This window comes from Phyllosticta citribraziliensis, assembly GCF_038025025.1.
Source record: "Phyllosticta citribraziliensis strain CPC 17464 chromosome Unknown J3D65scaffold_9, whole genome shotgun sequence".
NCBI lineage: Eukaryota > Fungi > Ascomycota > Dothideomycetes > Botryosphaeriales > Phyllostictaceae > Phyllosticta > Phyllosticta citribraziliensis.
The window spans coordinates 1,012,391-1,036,522 of NW_027117346.1; the positions used below are offsets into that span (position 1 = coordinate 1,012,391).

The following is a 24,132-nucleotide window of genomic DNA, read 5'->3' on the forward strand; positions in this document are numbered from 1 at the left end:
ACGTGCGAGAGATGGATGGCTGTCATGATAAGGCGGTGCTTGGCTCCAGTCACAAGACAAAGAAGACTTGAGATTGTGTGGTGGTCACAAAGACAATAGATCTACATTTTGATTGTTCGAGGCGGATGAGGGATGAAGGTGGAGACTGGGTCGAATGTGTAATTGCACGACGAGGAACCTCTTCACTTGTTACACAACAGACGAGGGAGGTGGAAAACCGCTCCAGACCGAGTAATGCGATCCCTCGTTTTTGGTGAGGGATTGGCTAGCGAAATCCATCTTTCCATCAATCTTTAAGATAGCAACTCATGGCGAGCTTCACAGCTTCGGGCTTCCCTTCTCCTTCTCCGCCTTCAATCGCGCATCCCTTTCCCGCACCGCGCTCTTCAGCAACGCATATACCGTCTGCAACCGCGGCAGTTCGACGCCTCTCTGGCGCGCGATGCGGATGGGGAGGCCGAGAATGACCTCCAACTCCAGTGGCTGGCCGCGCTCCCAATCAAGCAGCATGCTCGGCTTGCCGCCCTTGTTGCGCTCGGTGCTCTTCAAAATGGCGTCGGGCCCTGCCAGCTTGTCCGGAAAAGGACGGCCGAGGATGCGCGGCGCGGCGTCGTAGAGCTCGGCCATGATGCCGTGCAGGTGCGCGCGCAGCTCCGCGTCCGTCACCATGTCTGCGTTGCCGCGGCCGCCGCTGAGAATCGCCGACGGGTTGAAGGCGGCGTTGATGAGCAGCTTGTGCCACCGCACCTGCTGCAGCGACACCTCATCGTAAAATTCGGCGTCGCGCAGCCCGCCCAGGTCGTTGAAGAGGTGCACGAGCTCGCGCACGCACGCGTCGCCGCGCTGCGATAGCTGATGCTTCTCATCCTGCTGCGGCGTCGATTCGTCCGCGCCCAGCCCGTCTGTAAACGCGCCCATGCTGATGCGCGTCCAGCGATTCTGCCTCACGACGCCGTGCCGCACCTGCTCCGCCGAGATGACCGTGACGGCTGAGATGACGGGGTTGCGTGGAAAACGCTTGCGATGCGCCTCTTCGATGCCGACTCCGTTTTGAATCAGCACAATGCACGTCGCGCCCGCGCCAACCACGGGCTCGATTGCCGCCGCGTCGTCCGTCACGTCCGGGAGCGCCTTGGTCGTCACAATCACGTAGGACCATCCCGACGCCGGCGTGGCCGCGGCCGCTTCGTCGATGGAGGCATAGACGGCGTGCGGCGCAAAGTGGTAGTTGCCAAAGTTGCGCGTTTCGAGCTCGATGCCGGAGCGCGAGAGGGCGGGGTAGTTGGAGCGCGCGACCAGGGAGACGTGTATATTTTTAGATGGCTACATCAATGATTTCGTTAGAGCTCGCCGTCGAGTTGATATCAGAGGTCAGGCACACACGTGATGAAGTCGTGATGCGTAAAAGCAGCCTACTGCGCCAGCGCCGACGAAGAGGATATGGATGGGCCTGGCATGGTTGTTAGCATGGGTCCAGATGTCGGCAGACAAAAGAGAGTTGAATAATGCGCATCTTACTTTGCATCCGACCGCTCGGCTGATGCCATGATGTAGGTGAGATCTCAAAGGAAACAGGGCTTTTGCGACGAGTTGGTTGAGAACGCTACAAACAGAGGCTGGAAGACTGGAGAAATGAAAATTTGACAAAGCCTGGAGAAATTCAAGCTGTAATGTGGCGTCTCATAGACTGCGATGCAGCAGACCAGATGCAACTGACAACGAGAGAGACCATCACGTGGAGTGACGACTTTCAGACGGGACCTCGGGAGATGATTCGGAGATGCTCTCTCACCATCCCGTCTCACCAGGCCGTCAGTAGGCAAGCATCAGGCCACAAGTTGAAACCCCAAGGCTAACGTAAATACTAAATTTTTACCGTGCTATGCAAAGTTGCGTCTAGGATATATGGCCAATAAAGTCTCTCGCAAAATTCCACCAAGCGCCATTTTCCCATAAACCGTGAATCTGATGACTACGTTATCCAAAATTCTTCCTGATTTTCTACAGCCAATGAGCTTAGAGCTTGGGCTTCTCCAGGCCTTGCCAACCAGCGGCCTCGGCAACGAGCTCAGCGCAGCGCTCACCGATGCTCAGCACCGTAAGCATGGGGTTGATGGTGACCATCTCGGGGAAAACACCAGCGTCCGCAATACGGAGGTTCTTAATACCGCGGACGTTGAGCTGAGGGTCGACGACGGCGAAAGGGTCCTTGGTGACGTCGCCCATCTTGGTGGTACCGGCCGGGTGGTAGACGGTGTGGTGGACGCGACGGCCGTATTCGCTGAGCTCCTCGTCCGTCTGGATCTTGGGGCCAGGGGCAACCTCGCGCTTGATCCACGACCGGAAGGGTTCCTGCTCGGCAATCTGGCGAGCGGCCTTGAGACCTGCAACAATCGTGGCGGCGTCGTAACCCTCGGGGTCGGTAAAGTAGCGGAAGTCGAGCGCGGGCTTGACGTTGGGGTCGGAAGACGTCAGGTAGAGACGGCCGCGAGAGCGGGGGCGGGGAATGTTGGGGGTCATGCAAAAGGCGTCGATGGGGGTGTCGTAGCCAAGGCTGGTCGGAGTCAGTTTTCGGCAGTCACAGTTGTACAAAGGACGCTTACCGAGCGGTGTTGTAAACAAAGGGAATCTGGTAGCAGTGGCACATAATGTCCGCAATGTCCTTGTCGTCGCCATTGGCGTTGGGGATCTCGCGGCGGAGAAAGATGGCGGCGTCAGAGTCCATGGTGGTCTGGTCGGCGGGCACAGGCTTGTTCAGCTCCCACATGATGATACTCTCGGGGTGGTCGAGCAGGTTCTCGCCAACACCGGGAATGTCACGGACGACGTTGATGCCCAGGCTCTGGAGCTGCTCCTTGGGACCAAGACCGGAGAGCAGCATCAGACGGGGAGTGTCGACGGCACCGTTGCAGATGATGGTCTCGTGCTTGGCACGAACGGTGCGCTTCTGGCCGTCAAAGAGAGTAATGTTGACGCCAGTCGCGCGGTCACCTTCGATGTTGATCTTGCTGACCCAGGCGTTGGTCAAGATGGTCAGGTTGGGCTTCTTCTCCTCGCCGCGGAGAATGGGGTGGATGTAGGCAACAGAAGCACTGCTCCGGCGGCCATCGTCGGGGTTGTAGGCAACGGAGAGGAAACCAACGCCCTGCTTGAGGTGGCCTTCACGCTTAATCTCAGCGTTGAAGTCGTGCAGGATGGGAATGTCGAGGGCCTTGGCGGAAGCAACAATCCAGTCCTTGCAAAGCTGGTTCCGGTGGCGCTCGTGGACGGGCTGGACAGTGTTGCGGAGGTTGTCCTGGCTTAAAGTTAGTTCATGACGTAGTACATGTCCACGCGGCACGTTACCAAAAGACGGTTGATGGTCTTGAAGTCCCATCCTTTGCAGCCCAGCTGCTGCCACCTTTGCATGTCATAGTCAAAGGTGCGGAAGGAGATCAGGGTGTTGTGGCTGGAGCAACCACCGAGGACCTTGGCGCGAGAGTGCCTGATGTGCGAGTTGCCCATGGGCTGCTCGGTGGTGCCGTAGTCGTAGTCAAACTCGCCGCCGAGGAGGTTGAGCCACTCCTTGAGCAGGAGCACGCGGTCATCCTGGTAGTCCGAGGGGCCGCCCTCGACCAGGAGGATCTTCTTGTTGGGCAGGTACTCGGCCAGGCGGCTGGCAACGACACAGCCAGCGGTTCCACCGCCGGCAATGACAAAGTCATAGTCGTTGACGGTGTGGGCGGGCAGCTTGGTGGTGGTGGACATTTTGGCGGGGCTACGACTATCAACGGAGCAGACGAGGAAAAAGAGGGACGGTTGCGGTTAGGACGAAGGACAGAAACAAGGAAAGGCGACGGGGAAAAGTCTCTTGAAGAGTTTTCGGGAGAGAGGATATGCAGGGCCCTCTGGGATCACCCTCGGAACTTTGGCAGAGGTTGTCAGGCCTCGATCGCACCGTTGTCAGTCGACCTGACGAAACGGCCGTCGGTCTGTTCCTGGCGCGGGACTAGAGCGCAAGCCGCGTGGTGGGGAGCGCGCGGGTGTCTTTGCTGAAAACGGGCAACAATGGAGTGCATCGATAGCACACGCTAAACAATTTTTCTCGACCACCGCTGTGCATCGCGATCCCGCGCCGCATTGCACTTTCTCTGCATTGACGTCGCCCTGTGTCGTTCCCCACTAAATCCAGTCCCGCCGCCGTCCGCCGCCCTCAGCTCTCACGTCCGCCTCCGTGCTCTTACGATCAACCGTCATCGCTTTGTTGTCACCACCATTGTTGAGTTCCCACCACCACCGCCATGTCGCAAACCTACGGTACGCGCCAGCTCTACTGGGACGGCAAGTCTCAGCCTGCCTCCTCCGGCAAGACGTTCGAGTCCATCGACCCGTCAACCGCCAAGCCCATCGCCACCGTCCATGCAGCCTCCCACGCCGACGTCGATTCAGCCGTCGCCAGCGCCCAAGCCGCCTTTCCCGGCTGGTCCTCTACACCCGCAGCCCAGCGCGCTCGTATTCTGCAACGGGCTGTCCAGCTTCTGCGCGAGCGCAACGACGAGATTGCCAAGACCGAGACGCACGATACGGGCAAGGCCTACAGCGAGACGAGCTGCGTCGATGTCGTGACGGGAGCCGATGTGCTCGAATATTTTGCCAACATGGTTGGTAGCGGTGGGTTGAACGGCGAGACGATACAGCTGAGGGACGATGCGTGGGCATACACGAAGAAGGAGCCGTTGGGTGTGTGCGCTGGCATTGGTGCTTGGAACTATCCTATTCAAATGTGCGTTATACTCATCAGCATCTCTTTGCGCTTCAATTCCATGTGCGATGCATGCCGTGAGTGCTAATGTGTCGACGCAGCGCCCTCTGGAAGTCTGCGCCGTGTCTGGCCGCAGGCAACACCATGGTGTACAAGCCCTCCGAATTCACCCCCCTCCACGGCGAGACCCTCGCCCAAATCTACACCGAGGCTGGCGTTCCTCCCGGTGTCTTTAACATTGTCCACGGTGCTGGGGATGTCGGTGCGTACCTGACGCAACACTCGGGGATCGCAAAGGTGTCTTTCACCGGACAAGTGAGCACCGGGTCCAAGGTTGCTGCGTCGGCCGCTGGCGGCATGAAGTATGTGACCATGGAGCTGGGCGGCAAGTCCCCAGTCATCATTCTCGAGGATGCGGAGCTCGAGAACGCAGTCGATGGTGCTATGATGGCCAACTTTTATTCGACCGGCCAGGTCTGCACCAACGGCACGCGCGTATTCGTCCCCGAGGCGTTGCTGCCGGCTTTTGAGAAGCGACTTCTCGAGAAGATTCAGTACGTGCGCTTGGGCGACCTGTTCGACATGAACACCAACATGGGTCCGCTGGTGAGCAAGGTGCACTACGAAAAGGTCCTGTCGTACATTAAGCACGGCATCGAGAACGACAAGGCCAAACTTCTCTGCGGAGGCGCCGAGGCTCCCGCGAACCTGCCATCGGAGCTCAAGGACGGCTTCTGGGTGCAACCGACCGTCTTCACTAACTGCACCGACGACATGAAGATTGTCCAGGAAGAAATCTTCGGGCCTGTCATGAGCATCCTGCCGTACAAGACGGTCGACGAGGCCGTTGCCCGAGCCAACAAGACCCAGATGGGGTTGGCGGCTGGTGTCTTCACCAAGGACCTCAACGCCGGCCACAAGGTGATTCAGCAGCTGCAGGCTGGTATCACCTGGATGAACACGTGGGGCGAGTCGCCAGCTGAGATGAGCGTGGGCGGATGGAAGAAGAGCGGCGTCGGCGTCGAGAATGGCAGACGTGGACTCGAGGCGTGGGTGCGCAACAAGAGCACGCTGATCGACATGAGCGGGCAGGTCGCGACGGTGTTTGCGAAGCTGTAAGCGCGCACTCTCCTGCTGGGTAGCAGCATTTAACCGGCGTTTGGCGGCTAATTGGCATCGCGCTGCGGAACTTGATCGAGCATTCGTCCTGGAATTATGTGGCGAACTCGTGGAGGAGCGTTGGGGATGTGCGGACCGGGAGCGGCCCGTCCCGTTTGTGGACTGAGAGGAGGGGCCCGTTGGAAATGAAATGCCTTGACCAGATGTTGGCGGTCGGCGCCTATTTAGTAGGCAGGACCAAGAACAGAGCAAATCCAAAGACATCTGTCGTGTACTGTGCCCCTCACTTGCATGCATGCGTTCAATACTCCCTGCTTCATCCGGGGCCTGACGTCACTTCTTATGCTCAGGATGCGCTTTTATTCTTAAAGCTGGTCAACATTACTCTTGTCTTGCCAACACCACGTCTGCTGTCGACCGAACAGACCCGCAACAATCCCTGGTGTTGGCTTCCGTCGATCGAATAAAAGGATGGTTCGATATCAACCGCTAAGCGCCCTCGCCCCGACCCCTGCCCAAATCAGTTTGCCGGGACCCACTCCAACACTGCAGCATCGCGGCACCGAAGACGCTGAATCTCAAAACTCCAACTGAAGCTGATGAGTCGCACGGGGCCGAGAGATACTTCAGAGGGCTCAAAAAATTGATATCAATGCTCCCAAGCTCTATGCAAGAAATTGGTAGCGCATATGTTAGGTTGAGGCGCGACAGGAAGCGTTCATGCACGCTGGTGGAGCGCAGAAAGGGAGCTTTTGAAGCCCCATATCCAATGCCATGGACATCAATGAGAGCAAGATAGAGCCCAATGACTGGTGAGATGGGTTGGATTACTCAACCATGTGTGTGTTTGATCCTGTCGGACTACAGTTCCGTGAGCGAAAAGTCTTTCAACCTCTTCATTGTTATAGAGCTTCTCGCGACATTCTTTGTCAACCTTTTCAACACCTTCATATCTTTGGTAACGGCAGAGTGAGTTTGCAGCATCCAGAACCCCAGTCTACTTGCCCCCTCGGCTTCATTTCCGTAGTTCCAGGGAAAAGATAACACCCAGGATGCATTACTTGGACGCCAAGCTGAAAACTCGTGTTAGAAGATATGTAGCGTTGGCTTATACATACTGCTGGCACGTTTCGGAAAAGAGGAAGTTTGACGAGAGGGCAGCTACAGTACACTGCCTGCAGCAATTGGGCACAATTTTACACCAAAAAAGCTTGAAATTGAAGCTGCCTTGGATTACGGCGTGTAGACGGAGAGACGGGGGGCTTGGATTTCTAGATGCCCCATGTTTCTGTAGGACCGTCCCTGTGAGCGGATCATGTCCTTGGCTTGGCCATGTCTTGTCGTCCACATATCCACCTTTTGCCCGTATTCGTGCTCGTTTTCGAGTTTGTTTACGGCAGCTACCTAAACACGTACCAAGGTAGTTTAAGAGGCGTCGGGATCAGCGTAAGTGCGCATGGTATGACTGGCCAAGCCGCAAGTACCACGGATACCTACAGTGATATCCTACTCATGTATTACGGTATCCGCACGTGAACAACGTGCGATTTCCACTCTCCACAAGACTTGGCATTTCCTGATGACCTTATTAACCGCCAAGCGCGCCCGAAAGCTTGAGTGGGGTGTCAGCAATCAGCCCTGAGGTTCGGTTGGCCTTGATTGAAGATCAACGGCCACCTAGTTTGAACCGCAGTGCGAAACCAGGCGCAGACACTGTTGCCTGCGCCATGGACGATGAGCCGAATCTGCATTGACTCTCTCTAGATGGCGTCAAAGATTATTCCCGTACTCGTAGTTTTGCAGATGATGCTTTTTCAAATCCAAGCCGACAGGCTCAACGGCTCCCCCACAGTAAACGTAAACCGCATAAGGGAACATGCCGGCGGGGGGCACGTGTTTTGGATGTCGCAGCGTCTTTCCCCGCGCATTTCGAAAGCAAACTTCGAGGACTTCGAATTTGTTGAAGTTCGTCTACGCGCAATGTTGCAAGACGATGAACGATTAGTGCTGTTGTACAAGTGGCGGAGCGCTAGCGGTGCGGGTGCGGCGGAACCTGCGTCAGCGCGTAGCCAGGCCACAGCGAGGCGGGACGCGGAATTTCTGGGACGGGATCAGATGTGGATGAGACGACGGATTGAAGAGTTAGAGCATTCGGGCAGTCGAGCATCCGTTGTGGTGGTGGAGGGGAGAAGTGTGTTGCCTAGTGCGCCGTCGTCGGCCATAAATTCAACGGCTCGGAACCTCGCCTCGCGTTCGTATTGCCTCCCGAACCCCCATTCCCACTCACCTGCGAATCGCAATGAGCCCAACCGAAACCGATATGCTGCCCTCTGCCTCACGCAAGCCCCATCGCAAGAGCCGAAATGGCTGTGGACATTGCAAAAGAAGAAAAATAAAGGTCAGTCGGTTTTTGTCCACTGCCAATCGCCCCGCTCGACCCTCGTCAACGTCCAACGCTTTCTAGCCCCTTTTGCACCCTGTCGTGTCTCTTGCTCCACGCGCCACGAGCTGTGACACTGCTCCATCAGGGCTTCCGCCATCTCAGGGTTGACTGGACGTTCACCTCTTGATCCGGACGCCTTCACTCACACCTTCACGTGATGACGCCGCTGACCAGCTCCAATTCAGTGCGACGAGACGAAGCCTGTTTGCAGGAATTGTGTAAAGCACGCAATACAATGCGATTATCCAGATATCATGGCCCGGAAGGCCGCGTCGTCTTCGAGGAGCCCGCAAACGCTGCCGTCGTTGCCACCATCGAGCGCCCACCTTCACTTCCCCGCAACTCTGCCCGACACGAGCGCCACGAGCAGTCCGCTTGTCAATGGCGAAGTGGCCCTTCTCGAAGACGAGGAACACATGCGACTCAACATGGTTGACTTGGAGCTGCTTCACAATTTTTCGACGTCGACGAGCCATACCATCACTGCGAACCCTGAGCTTCGGACCTTATGGAGAGTGGAGGTGCCATGTCTGGCCTTCAAGTACGACTTCGTCATGCGTGCCATCCTCGCCGTATCAGCTCTCCACATGGGATACTGGAAACCCGAGAGCGCCGAATTTTACGTCCAGCGAGCCATTGCCCACCACAAGATTGGACTTCGCGGACCTACGGCTATTCTCCCCCACGTAACTCGAGACAACTGCTCGCCGCTTTACGTCTTCTCCGCCCTAACTGCCATGCTGTCGCTCGCCATGCCTCGAAAGTCGGACGACTTTCTGTTTGTCGGCACCGAGGGCGTGGCCGACTGGCTCTTCCTGATGCGCGGCATCACGTCCATAATAGAGTCTTCCCGTGACTGGATCCTATCTGGCAGCATTGGCGCAATGCTACATCGGGTCAACCGCGATGGCTTTGACCCGCACACCAGCAACACCGAGCCCCGGCCTCCCGAAGAAGACCACCTGGCGGACCTCCGGCGGTTCGTCGAGCGCGAGATGGCCGGGAAGCCAGAAGATCGCGAGATCTACGTCGGCGCGCTGGACGAGTTGAGCAAAAGCTACCACATTGTGCACAGTCTGGGCCCGACGGACTGTCGCATGCGGCCCATCTTCAGCTGGTCTTGTCAGGTGTCCAACGAGTACCTGACGCGCCTCACAAGTCACGAGTCCATGTCGTTGGTCATCTTTGCTCACTACGCCGTGTTGCTGCACCGGCTCGACCACCTTTGGTGGGTCAAGGGCTGGGGCACGCATCTCATCACCAAGATCTACGCGCTGGTAGAGTCGGTCTACCGGCAGTGGTTGCGATGGCCGGTCGAGGAGATTGGCTGGGTGCCCAGGTAAGGTCTGACTGTTTTGTTTCTTGCTTGCCCGCGGCGACTCGCACTCGCCAGACGCGCAGTTGAGTGACGCGCTGAATCGCAGCCACGGCGGTCTCGCAGCGCCGGGGACATCTTCCCCGTGGTCGTGATGGGACGTTGCTGTCCCTCGACCACGTTCGTATACCGACTCGACACCCGTCTTTGGATACCCGCGGAGATCCCACACCGCGTTCCAATCCTTCCGCGTCGAGCTTCTTCGAGCCAGTGGAACATGACGGACCTTTTCGATCTTTCCAGACGTGGAACGTTCGCTACTGCCGCAGATCGAGTCGGCAACAAGCCCCTAAAGTCTGGGCGGAGGCCAAAAGATAAGAGTAGAGCGAATCCGGGCCCGCGCGTTGGCCAACGACAATGTTGTGAACAAAATATGGCAAGGAAAGAAAATTACAGTGCCTCTCCGGAACCAAGAGCTGGTGATGGGGCGGAGGAAAAGAAAGAGTAACGGCCTGGGAGGGGGAATGGGCGGCAGCAAGCACGCACTTTCGCTGCGGAAAATTTCCAGACAACATGTATGATTACCTGTACAACAATGCAACAGAAGATGTTTGTGCCTGTACAATTCGACACGATCGTCAATGAAATATCCAAACCACGAAGTCAACCACATTGGGCCTTTGCGGCCAAAGTTCTCCCGCCCTCTCTCCTGGTGCTAAGTGAGGCGAGTTCACTTCGACAGTTGGTTGGTTTCCCTTCGAGGAATTGGTTGGTGTTGAGGTCGAGCGCCGATCAACCCCCCCGAATGCTTCCAAATGACACACCCGCCACTGCATACCCTACTGCTCAACTTTTCGCACGGTACCGCCATTTCTGACTGCAGACAGACTCAACACCCTAAGCCATCTGACCTTAAAACCCCCTTGACTCCCCGTCCCTCCCCCTACCACTATTGTTATAATCCTTTTTTCCAGATCCAACCACCACGTACGACCATAGCACGTAGAGAATTCGGAACCCCGTCTGCTCTTCCATAGACAAGCTGCGTTGCGGGCGATTAGTAGTTGCGTGGGTGACCAGCAGCGAATCCCGTCTGTTGTACGTTTTGTGTTTCTTTTTTTGATCCGTGGTGTTGTGGAGATTTTTGTCCTTTTGTGGGGCGGATGGTCGGTTGGTGGTGCACGGGCATTTGGGGATGACGACGGACGATAGGAAGAGAAGGACCGGACTGGTGAGGAAGTTGTTTTGATCAATGTGAAGGGAGGTCATGTTTTAGATAAAGAATTCTGTCTATTGCATGTGTATGGTTGTGTGCCTCTTCTATATGCGGCAAAATGCTGGCGATGCTCAATGCTGGTATATGTGCAGTGAGGGAGTGACGCGAATGCTATACAATCCACGCGCCGCTTATCTCTTCCCCCCTGAATGCTGCTTGGAAATGAAAGACACTCGTAAGAAGGAGATGATGCGAATGCGAACTCAAACAGAAAAAAATCAAGAGAGCAAGGACACAAGGAAACAACCAACCCCATCACCACACTCGAACCTCGACAGCTCGCATCCTCTACTCGTCGTCGACCCTCCTCCTCACCCACAGCATAGCGCTCGGATCAGGGGTAATGCTGTCGCCCCTCTCGCGCGAGGCCGGCCTCAGCTCCTGGCCAGCCTGCCCGCGCTCGCCCAGCGCAACGTCCCACCCCTGCACGAGGAACGCAAAGACGAGCTTGATCTCCATGGCGGCGAAGAAGCGGCCAGGGCAGCTGTGGCGGCCGAAGCCAAAATGCAAGCTGTTCTTCGTGGACGCGGTGAGGGCGTTGCGCGTGGTCGTGGCGGCGGTGGTGCCGTGGGCGGCGGGCGAAGCAGTCCCCGACGTCTTGAGGAAGCGCTCTGGTCGGAAGGATAGCGGGTCGGCGTACATGGACGGGTCGGTGCCGACGGCTTCGCTGGGGCACGCAACGTGCGTGCCGGCGGGCAGCGTGATGCCGTTGGAGAGGGGGATGGGCTGCAGAGCGACGCGCTTGCCGATGACGAGAAGGACGGGCGAGAGGCGCTGCGATTCCTTGATGAGTGCATCGAGGAGGGCGCACGAGGACAGTGTTGATTTGGTGAAGGTTGGAGGGTCGCTGGGGGACAGGGACAGTGCGGCATCGAGTTCGTTGCGCAGAGGGGTTAGGACCGAGGGGTGCGCGGCGAGGTCGAGAAGGCTGTTAGAGCGGAGGTGTTAGTTGATAGATGGCGTGTGGGATGCAGATGGGCTTACGCTTGTGTGGCCGTGATGGTCGTGCTGTGAATGGCAACCATGCTTAAGCTCAACTGAGACATGGCAATTGCGTCATCATCGTAGCCATATTGGTCCGCCTTTTCCAGCATCCACTGCAGACAGTCGTCCGGCTTCTCCCACGACCCGTCATTGCTAGCCATCATCTGCCTCCGCTTCTCAATAATGGGCCGCATGTACTGCTTAACGTTCTCACGATGCTCAGTGATGCGCTTAAGCTCCGGGGCCCAGCCCAGCTTGATGGCAAGTGGACGCAGGACTGAGGGCAGGATCTTGAGCTTTTCGGCCGCAATGAAGACGTCCATCGTGTACTGCGTTGATAGGTGAATCCATTCTTCCTTGCGGCAAAGGTCCGTGCCAACAAAGGTAGATCCAGAGGCGATAGCCACAACGCGGAGCAGAACCTTGTTAAGGTTGATGGCCGTCCATTCTTTGGATGATGGGAGTTCTGTGCGGAGAGCACTTTGGACTTCTGCGGACAAAACAGGCATTATACGACCTAAATGTTCAGCTCAAAGACCCAAACCAATTGACTTTGGCTAACAAACGTACCCAGATTTGGCGTCAGATCATTTCTGATAGTCTCGGCCACCATAGTGTCGTTCGTGAGGCCAGTGTATTCGACTTGCATGTCCTGCTCGGCCAGTCAGGCACTTGTGCCACAAACGGCATCTGGGGAACAAACATGTTTGACAGGCTCCATGAAGCTAATCATCTCGTCCGGCTTTTTGATAATCTCATCCATGACATCTCTGGACACGACAACCGTAGGGCCAAACTGGGTCGTGAGCCGGAACATGCCTTGAGGAAACTTGCGGTAGCCTTCGCGGAGGAGCTCTTTGCCGTGCTTGAGGTACTTTGCCTTGCGCTGGAAGCCGAGTTTGAAACGCTCGTCCATGCTTGGAATCTTGCTCAGTCCGGAGTTGTCCCTCCATGTCGAAAACAGGTATGCAATGCTGAAAATGGCCGCAACAGCGGATAAAAGGAGCGCCGAAGGACTGAGTCCCAGTTGGTTGAAAACCGCCGTTTCCATGTTGAAAGATAGATGTTTGCGAATGATTTCCAATCTAAAAGAGCGCGTAAAAGCGTGGGTCCATCCTGTTGCTCCCTGGCCTCTATATTTTTATAGCAAGCGCTCGCCCCCTTGGGCGCTGGTGGTAAACCTGAAATCGTCATCTTTCAGGCTGTCGCGTGGCACAGATCCCTTGAATGACCGAAGTTGTACGCATCGCCGCGCGTGGTGTGGCCTTGCCATGCAAACGAGGGCGAAGCCGAGACCAGAAGTGGAGGAGTGGTGGCGTGGAGTGGTAGGAGGCCGAACCAGATCAGCGTTGATTGTTGCACACACCGGCAGAATTAAAGAGCCGTGCGGGACGTGACCCAGTAGAAAAGATGCTGCCTTGCCAGTGCCTAGCCTACAAAAGGACAAGAGGCTAGGTGCGTTGGTGGTGTTATCCGAATCCGATTTCTCTGTCCGAAAACGAGCGCGAACCCGAGTCCTCCAACGCGGGGATGTGGAGTTGACATTTCGAGCATTGGCGACCCGAGCATGCACCAGCAATGCGGTTGTGTCGCAACGTCCACAGGCAGTGTTGACGATGCCGTTACACGCACTGCATGCCCTATTTGGACAATGCCGAAGGAGAATCGAAGCGTGTGTAACTGTGTTGAAATCTAAATGCCAGCGGGACACGACGTAGAAGCCGTGTCTGGTTTGTCGTTCTCGGAAAGCTTTTTCGTATCGGACCCTGAAAGAAGCCGTCGAAAGTATTTCCCATTTTCTAGGCACCGAAATTTCAATGGCCAGCATCAATCCACGCCAGTTGGCCGCCTCCCAAGGCGCAGTTGGGTCCGCTGTTTCTGTGTGCCTATTGTTTGGCGGAGCGTGCTGGACCGTGTGAATTTGATACTGCTTTTTCCCGGTGACTTGAGGCGTTGCTCGGGAACCCGAGCTGGAAATGGCTGAGCCAGCTGCGGACGGGGAGAGCGTGTCAACGCATGTGCTCAACACCTCGACATCCTGGTAAAGAAGGCGCCATGATACATGCCCTCAAGGTTTTACGGGAAACGCTTCTGCCTAATCCTAAATATTCCGTCAACAGTCGATTATAAGATGCCAAAGGAGTTCTCTTGTCGAGACCTTTGAAAACCACAGCCTTCTCCAGCATTCGACCATTCGAACGACACTCTACCTTATCACTCGACGAATTGAAATACTTCCAACCCGACAACGTAGGGACTCGCAACGTTAGAACAAGATGGCCAAAGAGTTTATACTTTACCACTACGACCCATCCACTGCCTTGGCCGCAGTCTTCATCTTCCTCTTCAGCAATGGATCACTGGCGCACGGATGGTTCTTGTGGAGACATAGGACTTGGTACTTTATTCCGTTCATCATTGGCGGCATTTGTAAGTTGATATTATACATTAAAGAGGTCGAGTTCCTCGCTAACTCGAGAATAGTCGAGCTTATTGGATATGCGGGCCGCTTCATCTCATCGCGACAGTCACCCAACTGGGCCACTTGGCCTTACGTCATGCAGAGCTTGATGATTTTGCTGGCGCCAATCTTTTTCGCGGCTTCGATATACATGGTCCTCGGCCGAATTATCCGCCTCGTTGACGCCAATTCTTACTCTCCCATCCGAGTGAACTGGCTGACGAAGATTTTTGTGGCGGGAGACATCATTTCCTTCTTTGTCCAAGCGGCAGGTGAGTAAATGTTTTTGCCATGGTTGAGCCTGAAGCTGATTGCCCTAGGCGGTGGAATGATTTCCAAGGCGAAGGACGATGACCAGGCCAAGTGGGGCGAGCGCATCATCATCGCCGGTCTCGTGATCCAGCTCATCTTCTTTGGTCTCTTCGTGGTCGCGGCCTGGGTCTTCCATTGGCGCATCATCCGGGCGCCCACGCAAAAGGCCGAGGCGGTTTGGGGGCTGTTGCGACAGTACATGCTGGTGCTTTACGCTGCCAGCTTCCTGATCATTGCCCGCAATGCCTTCAGGGTAATTGAGTATGTCCAGGGATCCGATGGAGAGCTCATGAGCAAGGAGATGTGGATCTACATTTTCGATGCCACGCTCATGTTCCTCGTCATGCTGCTCTTCGTCATCTGGCACCCGAGCCGCATCATCAACAGGAGCGCAGTCGCCTCCTCGACCGACGTTGAATCAGCGAGCGGAAGCCACTCCATGGTCACATTCTGGAAGCGAGGCACTGTGCAGAGGGAGTCATCTGTGCGGTGATTCCTCTCATGCAAAAGTGGATTTGCGGCGGATCATGTGGAGGCGTTCGCGGAGTGATCTGGTACTGCGCATGCTTTTTGTGTTCGGAGCGCCTGTTTGCGCCTCAACGGCCGACACGCGGGTCATGCGTGCGATCGACTCTGTACCCTTTTGGCTTTCTCTTTCCAACCAGGCAGCGAGGTCTTTTTCAAATTGTTCCCCGTTGAATTTCTTCGGCCATCCATTTCGAGCGTAGAGTCGTTTAATTTCCGTGTCGGACCCGGGCAGAGACGAGGAGAGCTGGAAGCCGCTGAGGCCTCGCATGGGGACCAGGGTCAAGGTGGTGAAGCTGTCGGCAAGGTCGCCGAGGACTTTTGCGGCTGGACGGGGGCTGAGACGGTCAAACTCATTGCGGCCTTGCTCTTTGCTGTACAGTTGGAATGGCGTGGCGAGTTTCATAGTCTGAGAGCTGACGTTGTAGACATAGAAGTTTCCGAAATCGGAGCAGGATTTGAACAAGAGAATCTCGTCGGGGCGTGACACTTCGAGCATGTCCTCGGCCTCGCCAGAATCAAGGTAGTTGATGCCGTAGGTGCCGTGATCCAGCTCGGGGCTGGCGCGTTGAATGACGGTGTTTTTCAAAAAAGGAATGTGGCACAGGATCTGGATCACGCGGCTGTCGAAGCCCAGCGGAGCCAGGACGGAGTGGATTTTGTCGTGCGGCGGCCAAATGAGCTCAGAGTCTGGAATGTAGCGCATGGCCACCAAAAGATTGTAAATGCGGCGCACGCCCTGGATGAAGTCGCGATGAGGCTCCAGGGTGGGCGGGAGCTGGGCATGCTGGTCATCCTTGTCGACTTTGCGCAGGTCGAGGGAATCAGCGTCGTAATCGCAGCCATGAGTGCCTGGACCAAGTCAGCGGCGTAAGAAGGATTAGCGGGCGGCCGAGTGGTTGACGTACAGCGCGGTTTGTCACCGTCGCACTGGGGCTGGTGCTTGGAGCACAGCGAACATGCCGAGTCAGCAACCGACGGGGGCGGTGAGGGCGGCTTGGCGCGTTCGGTGTAGAAGTTGGCGCGCGTGCAATTTGGGCCTAACGCAGGTCTGGGTTAGCTCCGTGTCCGACCCCAAGGCGACATGGAAACAGAAAACGCACAGTCGAGGGATTGGTCGCCAAGAACTGGCAGGGCGCCGCAGGCATTGCAGTTCTGGGGGCTCTGCCAGCCGTCGACGCCCAAGGTGGCGGGGTAGCTAGCGACCGACATGGTGGTTTACAGAGGTAGAGGTAGAGATGGAGTGGAGAGTTGCTGGCGTGCGCGTTGCGTTGGTTTGCCGGGTTCCGCGGAAAAGTCGTCGGGGTGAGGGTCGGCAACGGCGACGGCGCTGACGGCGAATGGTGGAACGCGGGGCGACCAAGTTACGGAACCATGGGAAAGGTGAATGAGGATGTTGGGAAGGGTTGGGTTGGGGGGAGGAGGATGAAGAAGTAGAAGTAGAAGTAGGAGCACAGGAAGAAGCGAGCAGGCTGGGCATAGATAGCAGTTGGGATGGGATGGGATGGGATGGGATGGGATGGCGCTTGAGAGATTATTCCGGATCCAGTTGAGGTTACCCTCCCAGCAGCACCGCACCGCAGCGCACTTAGGGGCGCCACCAGCTCGGCCGAATAGCCGATACCGTGTCATAATAACAACTGAACTCCACCGCCGTGCTCGTCATCGCCATGACCAACTCATCTGCCACCCCACGGCCGCCTCACGCTGGCGACCACGAGCTGGGTGCGAGATATCCCCTAGGTAGCCCGTACGTCAGACTGCCGCTTCTCCGTCTTTGTCTTTGCGCGTCTTCCTCTTGCCCAACCTCACCTTTACGACTACTCCTCCCCAATCTCCAAGCCCAGGGTGCTTGTGCTTGTGCTTGTGCCCACTCCACCCGGACTGCCAGGCGCCAGGTCCTGGCCTCAGCTCTGATCCAGGTGCGGTTCCCGAGGGCCAACGCTCCAGGTTCGCTTTGCGTCGCCTGCTCTGCTCAGGGCCGCTGCACTCGCCGCGGCAGCCCCCGTGCCCACCGAAATCCAGCCTCTCACATCCCGCACGCCTACACCACGGTCTCCACCGGCGCAGAGCCTACATGTACGTCGTCTGGGGCGGCCACCGTCCTCGTCAAGTCACCAGTGCAACAATTGACATCACTCGGCGCCTCCCAGCTGCCTTTTCTGGACTCCCATTTGCCTCTCATCCCTCTGTCGCCCCCTTCCTCTGTCTCGCCTGCACAGTCCCGTCCCCCCAGAGCACCTCACTCCTTTCCCCAGATTGAAACCTAAATAAACTGAGAGGCGGAGTCGGGGTAATTCGCACGCCCCTTCGTGCATCCCGTCGAGCATGATTTCGACATCACTTGGCCCCCTCGATCGACCTGCGCTGCCATTCAGCCTCACTCGTCCTTGTCCCTGTCCCTGTCCCTCCCTGTCAGCCTGGGCTTCCCTCGGGTCGTCATTCTGCCTTGCACGTGGTTCGCCAGGAGGTGGGATATTCCAACTCGCCTTCCAGAAACAAGGCTCTTGGCAAGGCTACACCCAAGATTGCCAATCCGGCCATGCATTTCGCCGCGCTTCCTTCGCAAACACAAGTCGATTGGCCAAGCGAATCCAGAGCTTTCTTTCCCTCCCCGGGACTGCTCCAGGTCAAGCAGCCCAGAAAACAGGAACGTTGCAGCGCATGTCCCCCTCCTGAACATGAACACGTCCGGATGGATGGAGGTTGCTGGGTACGTTACTTCTCTTGGTTGTGCACCACGAGGCCGTTGCATTTCAGGCCCCTTTTCCCAGCCAGTGATCTTCCATCATCTCCACTGTTGAGCACAGATATCCCCAAGTCTTGGCACTGCACCCTCCTGTTTTGCCCACCATCAGCACCGCAGCCGCCTGCCTTTGGACAAAATACGGCCATGGCTATTATTCGTGTTGCGAAGCGGAACTTCGTCGGACTGCGCGTCGCCAATCAAACAGGTTGATCAAGTCATTGTCGTTGACAGCGTGTCTCTCTCGTCGTGGCCCCCCTAATGGGACACGCCAAATGCGTCCCTTCCCACGCCTGAGACTCTTTGAAACGGAGTGAAGGTTTGGCGCTGTCAAAAGTTCCAGCTTTCTGGGCCATCTTTTGTCGTCTCAAGGACAGCTCCCCAAGCTTCCGTCGTCGCAAGGTCTGGTCAATCTGGGACGCGGCCACGGACCGAATAGCAGAATCCACGGCGGCCACTGAGGGAAGCACATTCCAGGCTCGCGGGGTAGCAAGTCCTCGCAAGCCTTGCCCTGCAGCTGATGGTGTGCGGAATCGCGATGCTTGACTCGGCGCCGGACGGCCATCTGCCTGCTTTTGGTCCAGTCCAATGACAAGGTTCGTCGACGACCCGCTGTAATTCAACCCGTTTCATTGGTTTGCCCACAACATCCCTTGGACCTTGGAATCTGCCAGTCTCAGTGGTTTGCTTCTGGGCCAAACCTATCCCAACTCAGACACCAAGGCCCCTATTCCAAAGGAGTATAGTATCGACCCACGCTCGCCGTTGCAGGACATGGACAGTACGACGTGGCACGGCATGCCAATTGAAATTGGACTGTGGAGTCCCGAGACAGACGCATAAACAATGGACGCCCCGCAGACTCAATCCTCCACACGGCTGTGGTACATACACACATGTACGGGGGTTCTGATGGTGTACCTAACAAACGGAAAAGAGATAGGGCGTGACGTCAGCTGACGGGAATTCCGCTGGCCCAAGACTTGGCAGGCAGCGGACATGATGCGCCAAGCATCCGAGTGGGAGTTGACGAGGCTACGGACATGCACCGATGCATTTTTATTCCCACCAGTCGTGCCGTTGATGAAACGCCAAGTTGACCCGTTTCAAGCACACCGAGCCGCGACAGCGCCGCGAAGCAGCCGACGACGACGCCGTTCGCGGCCTGCCATCTGTTGCCGACATCCGGCCCAGACTGCTCGACGTGAAGAATTACGCTCGAAAATGACAGCCTCAATGTGCGCGCCAATGGCAATGAATGGCAATCAGATGGATGGCCTGCCATGCCACTCAAATCCGCCTCCGCCTCCGACTCCTCCAGTCCAAGATCTTCTGGCTCCCACACCACGGCCTCGCTCACCGCCGAACCTCACCGTCTTGCTTGAAATCTTTGCACCCAGCCCGCCGCAAACAACTCACACCATGATGCCCACCACCTGCTGCCACTCAAGTGGAGCCCGCATCTCCCGTCCTGTCCTGTCCTGCCGCCGCAACCGTGCCGCGCCGAGTTCGCGTCTCTCGCGTCGTCCCGCCTGGCACTGGCAGCACCCACGCCAACGCCAACGGCAGCTCATCTCGCCTGGCGACTGCCGAACGAACCACGACCCTTTCGCCAAACGACCCGACGGCTTCCCACAAAAAATGTCAAGTCCCAGTCAAGCATGCTTATCTCTTGACGACGCGGCGAGTCAGATCCCAACTTGACGGATGCCCGTCTCCCTCAATTTTGAACCCAACCTCTCTCACCGTCAAAAGGACACCCTCAGGAACGGGGCGACGGTCGTGCCATCGCCATCGGCCGAAACCTGGTGACAGACGGACAGTCGGTACATTCCTGGGCATCCTGACGTCAGCATCCGCTCGAGGCACGAGACAGTAACGCCATTCGGTTGCGGCGGGATTGTGAGATGGTGAGAGTGAACTGGTTCGTTTCTCCGGAAACGCCTCGGGGGAGGGGCGCGCTGGCTGACGACCCCAACCTCGTACGCTTGTCTCTGTTGGGCTCAAGTCGCTGTGGCACAATCACGTCGCGACGTTCGACGTTCGTTTGTCGCCCCCGTTTGTTGCTGAAAATAATGCCGACGGCGGCGAGCGCGAGCGCTGGCGGATTTCCGCAAACGTCAGCTTCCGTTCCTCACCACGTGTCCTTCGCCACGTGCCATGACATGTGTCTGACGAACTTGCTGGGACGATGAGGTGAGTGCTGTGGCTTTGTGTCTTTGTACCTGCTGCAGTTGTCTGCAGGTGTCTTTAAGGCGTCAACGCAATGCGTCTGCCATGAGCGAGGAGAATGGTCCATTTGCGGTCAAAGGAAATTCTACATCTTGATTCAATGATCTGCTCTCACGACGACACGGTCATGACCACGCTTCCTTCCAACTTGCGGGATGCCTCTTTCGTCAGCCAGTCCCTACAAATGAGACGACCTTGTCTTCTTCAGCGCCTCGTCGATGACAGCCGCCACCGCCAATAGCTTCTCGTCCTGGAATGTCGGCGCAGCCAATTGAATCACAGTGGGCGCACCGTCAATCTCTTCAGGCACATCTGTTTCTGTCAGCTCTACGTTCTGCCGCGAGGAAGACCAGTCTTACAGTCAGGGCCCTTTACCCGGTCACCGATGACCATGGGCTCAGGGTCAAGTTCCTTTGACGCCTTTCCGACAGGCAAAATAGCCGCGGGGTACTACATAGAGTCAGCATGGATGTGAGCGATTTTACCGGAAAACTTGCATTCAAGAGGTTCCAGATGGCCGTGTAAGGCGGCAGGATATACTGGTCATGCCTGACAGCCGTGTGCTGCGCTGCCGGCGCCATTATTACGTCCAGGCCCTTCTGCAACCACAGGCTGTGCCACGCCTCGACAAACTTGTACCTGGCCACGTTGAGGTCGGCCAGCTGGTCGATCGTCATGGCGGGCTTGTCGCCGCCCCCCAAGCTGCGACCAGTCGCCACACTCGGGACAAACGGCTCGCCGCTCTTGCGAACGTGCTCGCCAGAACTGTCGAGCGGATCCATGGTAAAGTACTTGAAGGACACACGAGTTGCATGGCCCACGCCTTCCTCCTCGACAAACGGCAGTGGAACGATCTTGTGGCCGGCACTCGCCAGCGCCGCCGCTGCGTCGGCCAACGCGCGCTTGACGGGAGGGTGCAGCGGCGCCGCCGGGTCCTCTGGCAGCACGCCAATCGTCAGCGGACGCTTGCTCAACTCGGCGTCTGCATCGCCTCGCAGGCCGCCGAGCCAGGGGACGCTGCTCGCGGTGGCGTCGTAAGTCCACGGGGCGGCGTCAATGATAGCCTTGAATAACAAGCGCAGGTCGGCAAAGCTGTTTGCCAACGGGCCTGCCACTGCCGTGATGGGGTGTGGTGCTCCCACGAGTCCCGGGTGCGCTTGTCCCCCGTACGGGATCCGATCCGCTGTTGGCTTGAAGCCGTAGGTGCCGTTGCAGAGGGCTGGAATGCGGATCGATCCGGCAATGTCGGTGCCGATTCCCAAAGGAGAGCCGCGCAGGGCGAGGAGGGCACCTTCGCCGCCGGACGACCCTCCTGCTGTAAGGTAAGTCTTGTGCGGGTTGAGCGTGCGCCCGAAGACGTTGTTGTCCGAGTCGGCGGTCTGCGATCAAGTTGGCAATGGTGAGTATTCCGCAAGCATCGTAAGAAGCAAGACCTGAAGCATCCTGCGCACACTCACCATCAAAGTCTGCGGTATGTTCGTCTTGACGTAAATCACTGCTCCCAATGAAAGCAAAATGTCAACCACCGCCGCATTGCGCTTTGCCGGACGATCCAGAAACGACACGTAGCCGATGCTGCTGTCGACGCCTTTGATGAAGAAGCTGTCCTTGACGCTGACGGGCAGTCCATGCAGAGGCCCGAACGGCTTCTTCTCGCGCGCCAGGTACTCGTCGAGGAAGCGGGCCCGCTCAATGGCCGTGTCGTAGAGGGTTTCGGTGAGGCAGTTTGTCTAGAGTCGCAGTTTAATTAGCGCAGGTGCCCCTGAAGTGCAGTGTACAGGGAGCATTCATGGTTTGTTTCTCTCCTCTCCTCATTCATCTACTTCATCAGACTTGCCATAAGTCGGCTTCCATCTCCAGCCATGCAGAATGAGCAGGAAAGGGCTCAAAGAAGAGCAAAGGGAATAAAATAAATCCAACTCACCAGCTGCCCCGCAACACACGCTCTCTTGCAGTACGCCGTAACAACCTCCTCGGAGCTTATTTCGCCTTTACTCATCTTTTCGACCAGCGCGCTCGCCGTCGCGCCCTCTGTCAGCGCCAGCTCGCGCTCACTCAGCACCCCACTCTTGCGGACTACGTCGCCGGCGATGAGCTGCGTCGGCTCCGTAGCGCTGGCGTTGATTGCCTCAATGAAAGACGGCGACAGCTGCCATGCCGCGGGAATTTGCGATGAGAGGGTTGCGCGCTTGCGGGCGACGAGGGTCTGCCAGTCTGTCGAGCTTGCCATTGTTGCTGTTGTCGTGGTCGGCTGCGGTGAATCAATGCGTTCGTCGTGCGTTTTTGGCGAGCCGTTTATTTGGTGTTGTGAAGACTACACAAAGGTGTGTGTGGCGTTACGATGAGACTGACAGGCAAGTACCTTAGTGTTTTGGTCTGGCTCGAAAGTGTCAACGCATGCGTTGACGAGCAAGTAGGTACCTACCCACCTTGATGTATGCAGTAGGTGGGGTGGAGCGGGGTGGAGCACAGCTATCTTTAACCACCTGCCGTCAGCTTTCTTCCTTTGCAGGCAGAGTAGCGGGGCGGAGAGACTTGCCAACCCTTTCTTTTTTTCTGCGATTTGCTCCTGAAGTCAGCTAGTCAGTCAATCAGCGAGCGAATTTGTTTATCGAAGCAGCGGAGGGCTGGCAGGAGCAGACTAAGAAATTGGCACAATGACAGTCCCGCTTGCTTTCACTCGCTCCCCTCTTCTTTTTGAATGCTTAACCGGAAAGGCCTTGGAGCTCGTCTACCTAGGTCCGCATTCATGCCTGCACTCCATCCGCCATGCCCACACCAAACGGAGGACGGAAGACGGAACGGAAAAGCTCCGCGGAGCCGTGCAAACAGTAGATGGCTGCCCAGCCATGATTGGCCAAGACGCACTCCGGCCGATACGTCAGAAAGGCGGAGGGGAGGGGGCGCGCGACGCAAGCAAGAGCGGGGCGGGGCAACGTGGTCTTGGGGGCTGCAACAATAATTGCCGCGGTTGATGAGAGCCAAAGTGGTGTTGGTGGGGTATGTGAGATGAGGTGGGTGGGCAGCAAGAGATGGCGGACGATTTTCCGCTGTAGAGACAGGGTAGTAGCTACTTGCCTCTTTTGTAGGGGAGGGGGGCAGCAGCAGCCGTAGAGCTGGCGGACCGAACTGACCGAACTGATGAGGGCAAGCGGGAGGGCGAGGCGGCTGGAGTACTGCAGCGCCAATTCGCGATTGGAGTGCTGTGTGTGATGGGTCGTGAGATCGAGAAGTGGTGGTCTGCAAGTCAGGCGAGCTGGTCGATTTTCACACTTGTGCTTCCAGTTTGCTGCTGTATATATGTATCTCATCCACCGCACTTGCCGCCCCCAGCCAGACTGTCAGCTCAGCTCCACAAACGACGCAGCCAGTGGCAAGGATCTCTGATAACGCAATAGAAAGGCAACAACGTAGATCATAAGCTCAGCTTACCACATGGCACGCGAGCAGGTGTTTGATAAACACAGCAACGGTGGGGTGGATAACGGAAGAGGACGTATCCTCCGAGCGGGCGAGCAAGAAAGGAAGCGATCACGTAGCAGGGAGGGGAGAGAAGTCAAGAGAGAGAAAGTATGAATGAGAGGACGAAATCTAGCATGTGCTAGCACCAAAACCTCACGAATGCCGACACAGCGGGCGTCGAAAGAAACCCACGGTCTATCTACGGCAGTAAATGACTACCTGTATGAATGCTCCCTATACGCATTCTACTCCTAGGAGGTTTAATTTCTTTCGACACCCACTGTGGCGGTCAATGACACCTGGGTGATACGATACGCCCAAAGAGTACACGGAGAGAACGAAGGAGATTGAGTTGAGATTCGGTGTGGTGGTCAAGAACTCATCACAGGCTAGAAGGGCACGCACGTTGATCACACCGAGCCGATGAAGCTGCGTACAACATTCTATTCGATCATGTGGCTACATCCAGCAGGTCAGGAACCACTCGAATGCTCGACAGCTGGGACTATCCTCTTC

General features: G+C 56.8%; 11 protein-coding genes across 11 annotated transcripts; 5 read left to right on the top strand and 6 right to left on the bottom strand.

The window, feature by feature from the left end:
* Positions 1 to 75: 75 nt before the first annotated feature.
* Positions 76 to 1,755, bottom strand: J3D65DRAFT_632303 (2-dehydropantoate 2-reductase). Its single transcript, XM_066801006.1, has 3 exons — positions 1,519 to 1,755; positions 1,384 to 1,450; positions 76 to 1,323 (listed from the first exon to the last, which is right to left on the bottom strand). The coding sequence occupies exons 1-3, from the start codon at positions 1,545 to 1,547 to the stop codon at positions 319 to 321; spliced, it is 1,101 nt and encodes a 366-aa protein (XP_066653109.1). The 5' UTR covers positions 1,548 to 1,755; the 3' UTR covers positions 76 to 318.
* A 261-nt stretch (positions 1,756 to 2,016) lies between these two features.
* J3D65DRAFT_556530 (uncharacterized protein) lies at positions 2,017 to 3,747 on the bottom strand (the record flags this gene model as incomplete). The annotated part of the gene is made up of 3 exons (XM_066797269.1): positions 2,017 to 2,554; positions 2,604 to 3,295; positions 3,346 to 3,747. 3 exons carry the CDS (start codon positions 3,745 to 3,747, stop codon positions 2,017 to 2,019), a joined length of 1,632 nt encoding a protein of 543 aa, XP_066653110.1.
* Positions 3,748 to 4,099: 352 nt separating this feature from the next.
* J3D65DRAFT_632308 (aldehyde dehydrogenase domain-containing protein) lies at positions 4,100 to 6,132 on the top strand. The gene is made up of 2 exons (XM_066801007.1): positions 4,100 to 4,762; positions 4,843 to 6,132. The coding sequence occupies exons 1-2, from the start codon at positions 4,281 to 4,283 to the stop codon at positions 5,858 to 5,860; spliced, it is 1,500 nt and encodes a 499-aa protein (XP_066653111.1). The 5' UTR covers positions 4,100 to 4,280; the 3' UTR covers positions 5,861 to 6,132.
* Positions 6,133 to 7,984: 1,852 nt separating this feature from the next.
* On the top strand, positions 7,985 to 10,273 carry J3D65DRAFT_632314 (uncharacterized protein). Its single transcript, XM_066801008.1, has 3 exons — positions 7,985 to 8,258; positions 8,489 to 9,642; positions 9,728 to 10,273. The coding sequence occupies exons 1-3, from the start codon at positions 8,160 to 8,162 to the stop codon at positions 9,771 to 9,773; spliced, it is 1,299 nt and encodes a 432-aa protein (XP_066653112.1). The 5' UTR covers positions 7,985 to 8,159; the 3' UTR covers positions 9,774 to 10,273.
* Positions 10,274 to 11,085: 812 nt separating this feature from the next.
* On the bottom strand, positions 11,086 to 13,251 carry J3D65DRAFT_469432 (cytochrome P450). Its single transcript, XM_066796499.1, has 4 exons — positions 12,582 to 13,251; positions 12,449 to 12,530; positions 11,879 to 12,395; positions 11,086 to 11,822 (listed from the first exon to the last, which is right to left on the bottom strand). Exons 1-4 carry the CDS (start codon positions 12,927 to 12,929, stop codon positions 11,183 to 11,185), a joined length of 1,587 nt encoding a protein of 528 aa, XP_066653113.1. The 5' UTR covers positions 12,930 to 13,251; the 3' UTR covers positions 11,086 to 11,182.
* On the bottom strand, positions 12,950 to 13,930 carry J3D65DRAFT_470152 (uncharacterized protein). Its single transcript, XM_066796501.1, has one exon. It carries the CDS (start codon positions 13,704 to 13,706, stop codon positions 13,020 to 13,022), a length of 687 nt encoding a protein of 228 aa, XP_066653114.1. The 5' UTR covers positions 13,707 to 13,930; the 3' UTR covers positions 12,950 to 13,019.
* Positions 13,931 to 14,057: 127 nt separating this feature from the next.
* On the top strand, positions 14,058 to 15,144 carry J3D65DRAFT_593016 (RTA1 like protein-domain-containing protein; the record flags this gene model as incomplete). Its single annotated transcript, XM_066797805.1, has 3 exons — positions 14,058 to 14,308; positions 14,363 to 14,611; positions 14,660 to 15,144. Exons 1-3 carry the CDS (start codon positions 14,155 to 14,157, stop codon positions 15,142 to 15,144), a joined length of 888 nt encoding a protein of 295 aa, XP_066653115.1. The 5' UTR covers positions 14,058 to 14,154.
* J3D65DRAFT_470154 (uncharacterized protein) lies at positions 14,886 to 16,128 on the bottom strand. The gene has a single exon (XM_066796502.1). The coding sequence runs from the start codon at positions 15,880 to 15,882 to the stop codon at positions 15,151 to 15,153; it is 732 nt and encodes a 243-aa protein (XP_066653116.1). The 5' UTR covers positions 15,883 to 16,128; the 3' UTR covers positions 14,886 to 15,150.
* Positions 16,129 to 16,846: 718 nt separating this feature from the next.
* On the top strand, positions 16,847 to 17,446 carry J3D65DRAFT_605101 (uncharacterized protein; the record flags this gene model as incomplete). Its single annotated transcript, XM_066798328.1, has 1 exon — positions 16,847 to 17,446. One exon carries the CDS (start codon positions 16,847 to 16,849, stop codon positions 17,444 to 17,446), a length of 600 nt encoding a protein of 199 aa, XP_066653117.1.
* A 1,292-nt stretch (positions 17,447 to 18,738) lies between these two features.
* J3D65DRAFT_470656 (uncharacterized protein) lies at positions 18,739 to 19,979 on the top strand. The gene has a single exon (XM_066796505.1). The coding sequence runs from the start codon at positions 18,922 to 18,924 to the stop codon at positions 19,624 to 19,626; it is 705 nt and encodes a 234-aa protein (XP_066653118.1). The 5' UTR covers positions 18,739 to 18,921; the 3' UTR covers positions 19,627 to 19,979.
* Positions 19,980 to 22,642, bottom strand: J3D65DRAFT_470655 (fatty-acid amide hydrolase). The gene is made up of 5 exons (XM_066796504.1): positions 22,079 to 22,642; positions 21,612 to 21,884; positions 20,652 to 21,533; positions 20,514 to 20,604; positions 19,980 to 20,466 (listed from the first exon to the last, which is right to left on the bottom strand). The coding sequence occupies exons 1-5, from the start codon at positions 22,382 to 22,384 to the stop codon at positions 20,333 to 20,335; spliced, it is 1,686 nt and encodes a 561-aa protein (XP_066653119.1). The 5' UTR covers positions 22,385 to 22,642; the 3' UTR covers positions 19,980 to 20,332.
* Positions 22,643 to 24,132: the final 1,490 nt, after the last annotated feature.

Coding starts and splice junctions, on each gene's coding strand:
- J3D65DRAFT_470656 (XM_066796505.1), top strand. CDS start 18,922: ATGATGCGCCAAGCATCCGAGTGGGAGTTGACGAGGCTACGGACATGC.
- J3D65DRAFT_470154 (XM_066796502.1), bottom strand. CDS start 15,882: ATGCGCTACATTCCAGACTCTGAGCTCATTTGGCCGCCGCACGACAAA.
- J3D65DRAFT_470152 (XM_066796501.1), bottom strand. CDS start 13,706: ATGCTGGCCATTGAAATTTCGGTGCCTAGAAAATGGGAAATACTTTCG.
- J3D65DRAFT_632308 (XM_066801007.1), top strand. CDS start 4,281: ATGTCGCAAACCTACGGTACGCGCCAGCTCTACTGGGACGGCAAGTCT. Junction 4,763..4,842: donor TGGAACTATCCTATTCAAAT/GTGCGTTATACT, acceptor GTGTCGACGCAG/CGCCCTCTGGAAGTCTGCGC.
- J3D65DRAFT_470655 (XM_066796504.1), bottom strand. CDS start 22,384: ATGGCAAGCTCGACAGACTGGCAGACCCTCGTCGCCCGCAAGCGCGCA. Junction 21,534..21,611: donor ACATACCGCAGACTTTGATG/GTGAGTGTGCGC, acceptor ACTTGATCGCAG/ACCGCCGACTCGGACAACAA. Junction 20,605..20,651: donor CCATCTGGAACCTCTTGAAT/GCAAGTTTTCCG, acceptor GACTCTATGTAG/TACCCCGCGGCTATTTTGCC.
- J3D65DRAFT_632303 (XM_066801006.1), bottom strand. CDS start 1,547: ATGGCATCAGCCGAGCGGTCGGATGCAAA. Junction 1,451..1,518: donor GCCGAGCGGTCGGATGCAAA/GTAAGATGCGCA, acceptor CAACCATGCCAG/GCCCATCCATATCCTCTTCG. Junction 1,324..1,383: donor ACGCATCACGACTTCATCAC/GTGTGTGCCTGA, acceptor TCATTGATGTAG/CCATCTAAAAATATACACGT.
- J3D65DRAFT_632314 (XM_066801008.1), top strand. CDS start 8,160: ATGAGCCCAACCGAAACCGATATGCTGCCCTCTGCCTCACGCAAGCCC. Junction 8,259..8,488: donor GCAAAAGAAGAAAAATAAAG/GTCAGTCGGTTT, acceptor GCTCCAATTCAG/TGCGACGAGACGAAGCCTGT. Junction 9,643..9,727: donor GAGATTGGCTGGGTGCCCAG/GTAAGGTCTGAC, acceptor GCTGAATCGCAG/CCACGGCGGTCTCGCAGCGC.
- J3D65DRAFT_469432 (XM_066796499.1), bottom strand. CDS start 12,929: ATGGAAACGGCGGTTTTCAACCAACTGGGACTCAGTCCTTCGGCGCTC. Junction 12,396..12,448: donor TGATCTGACGCCAAATCTGG/GTACGTTTGTTA, acceptor CTGAACATTTAG/GTCGTATAATGCCTGTTTTG. Junction 11,823..11,878: donor ACCATCACGGCCACACAAGC/GTAAGCCCATCT, acceptor CCGCTCTAACAG/CCTTCTCGACCTCGCCGCGC.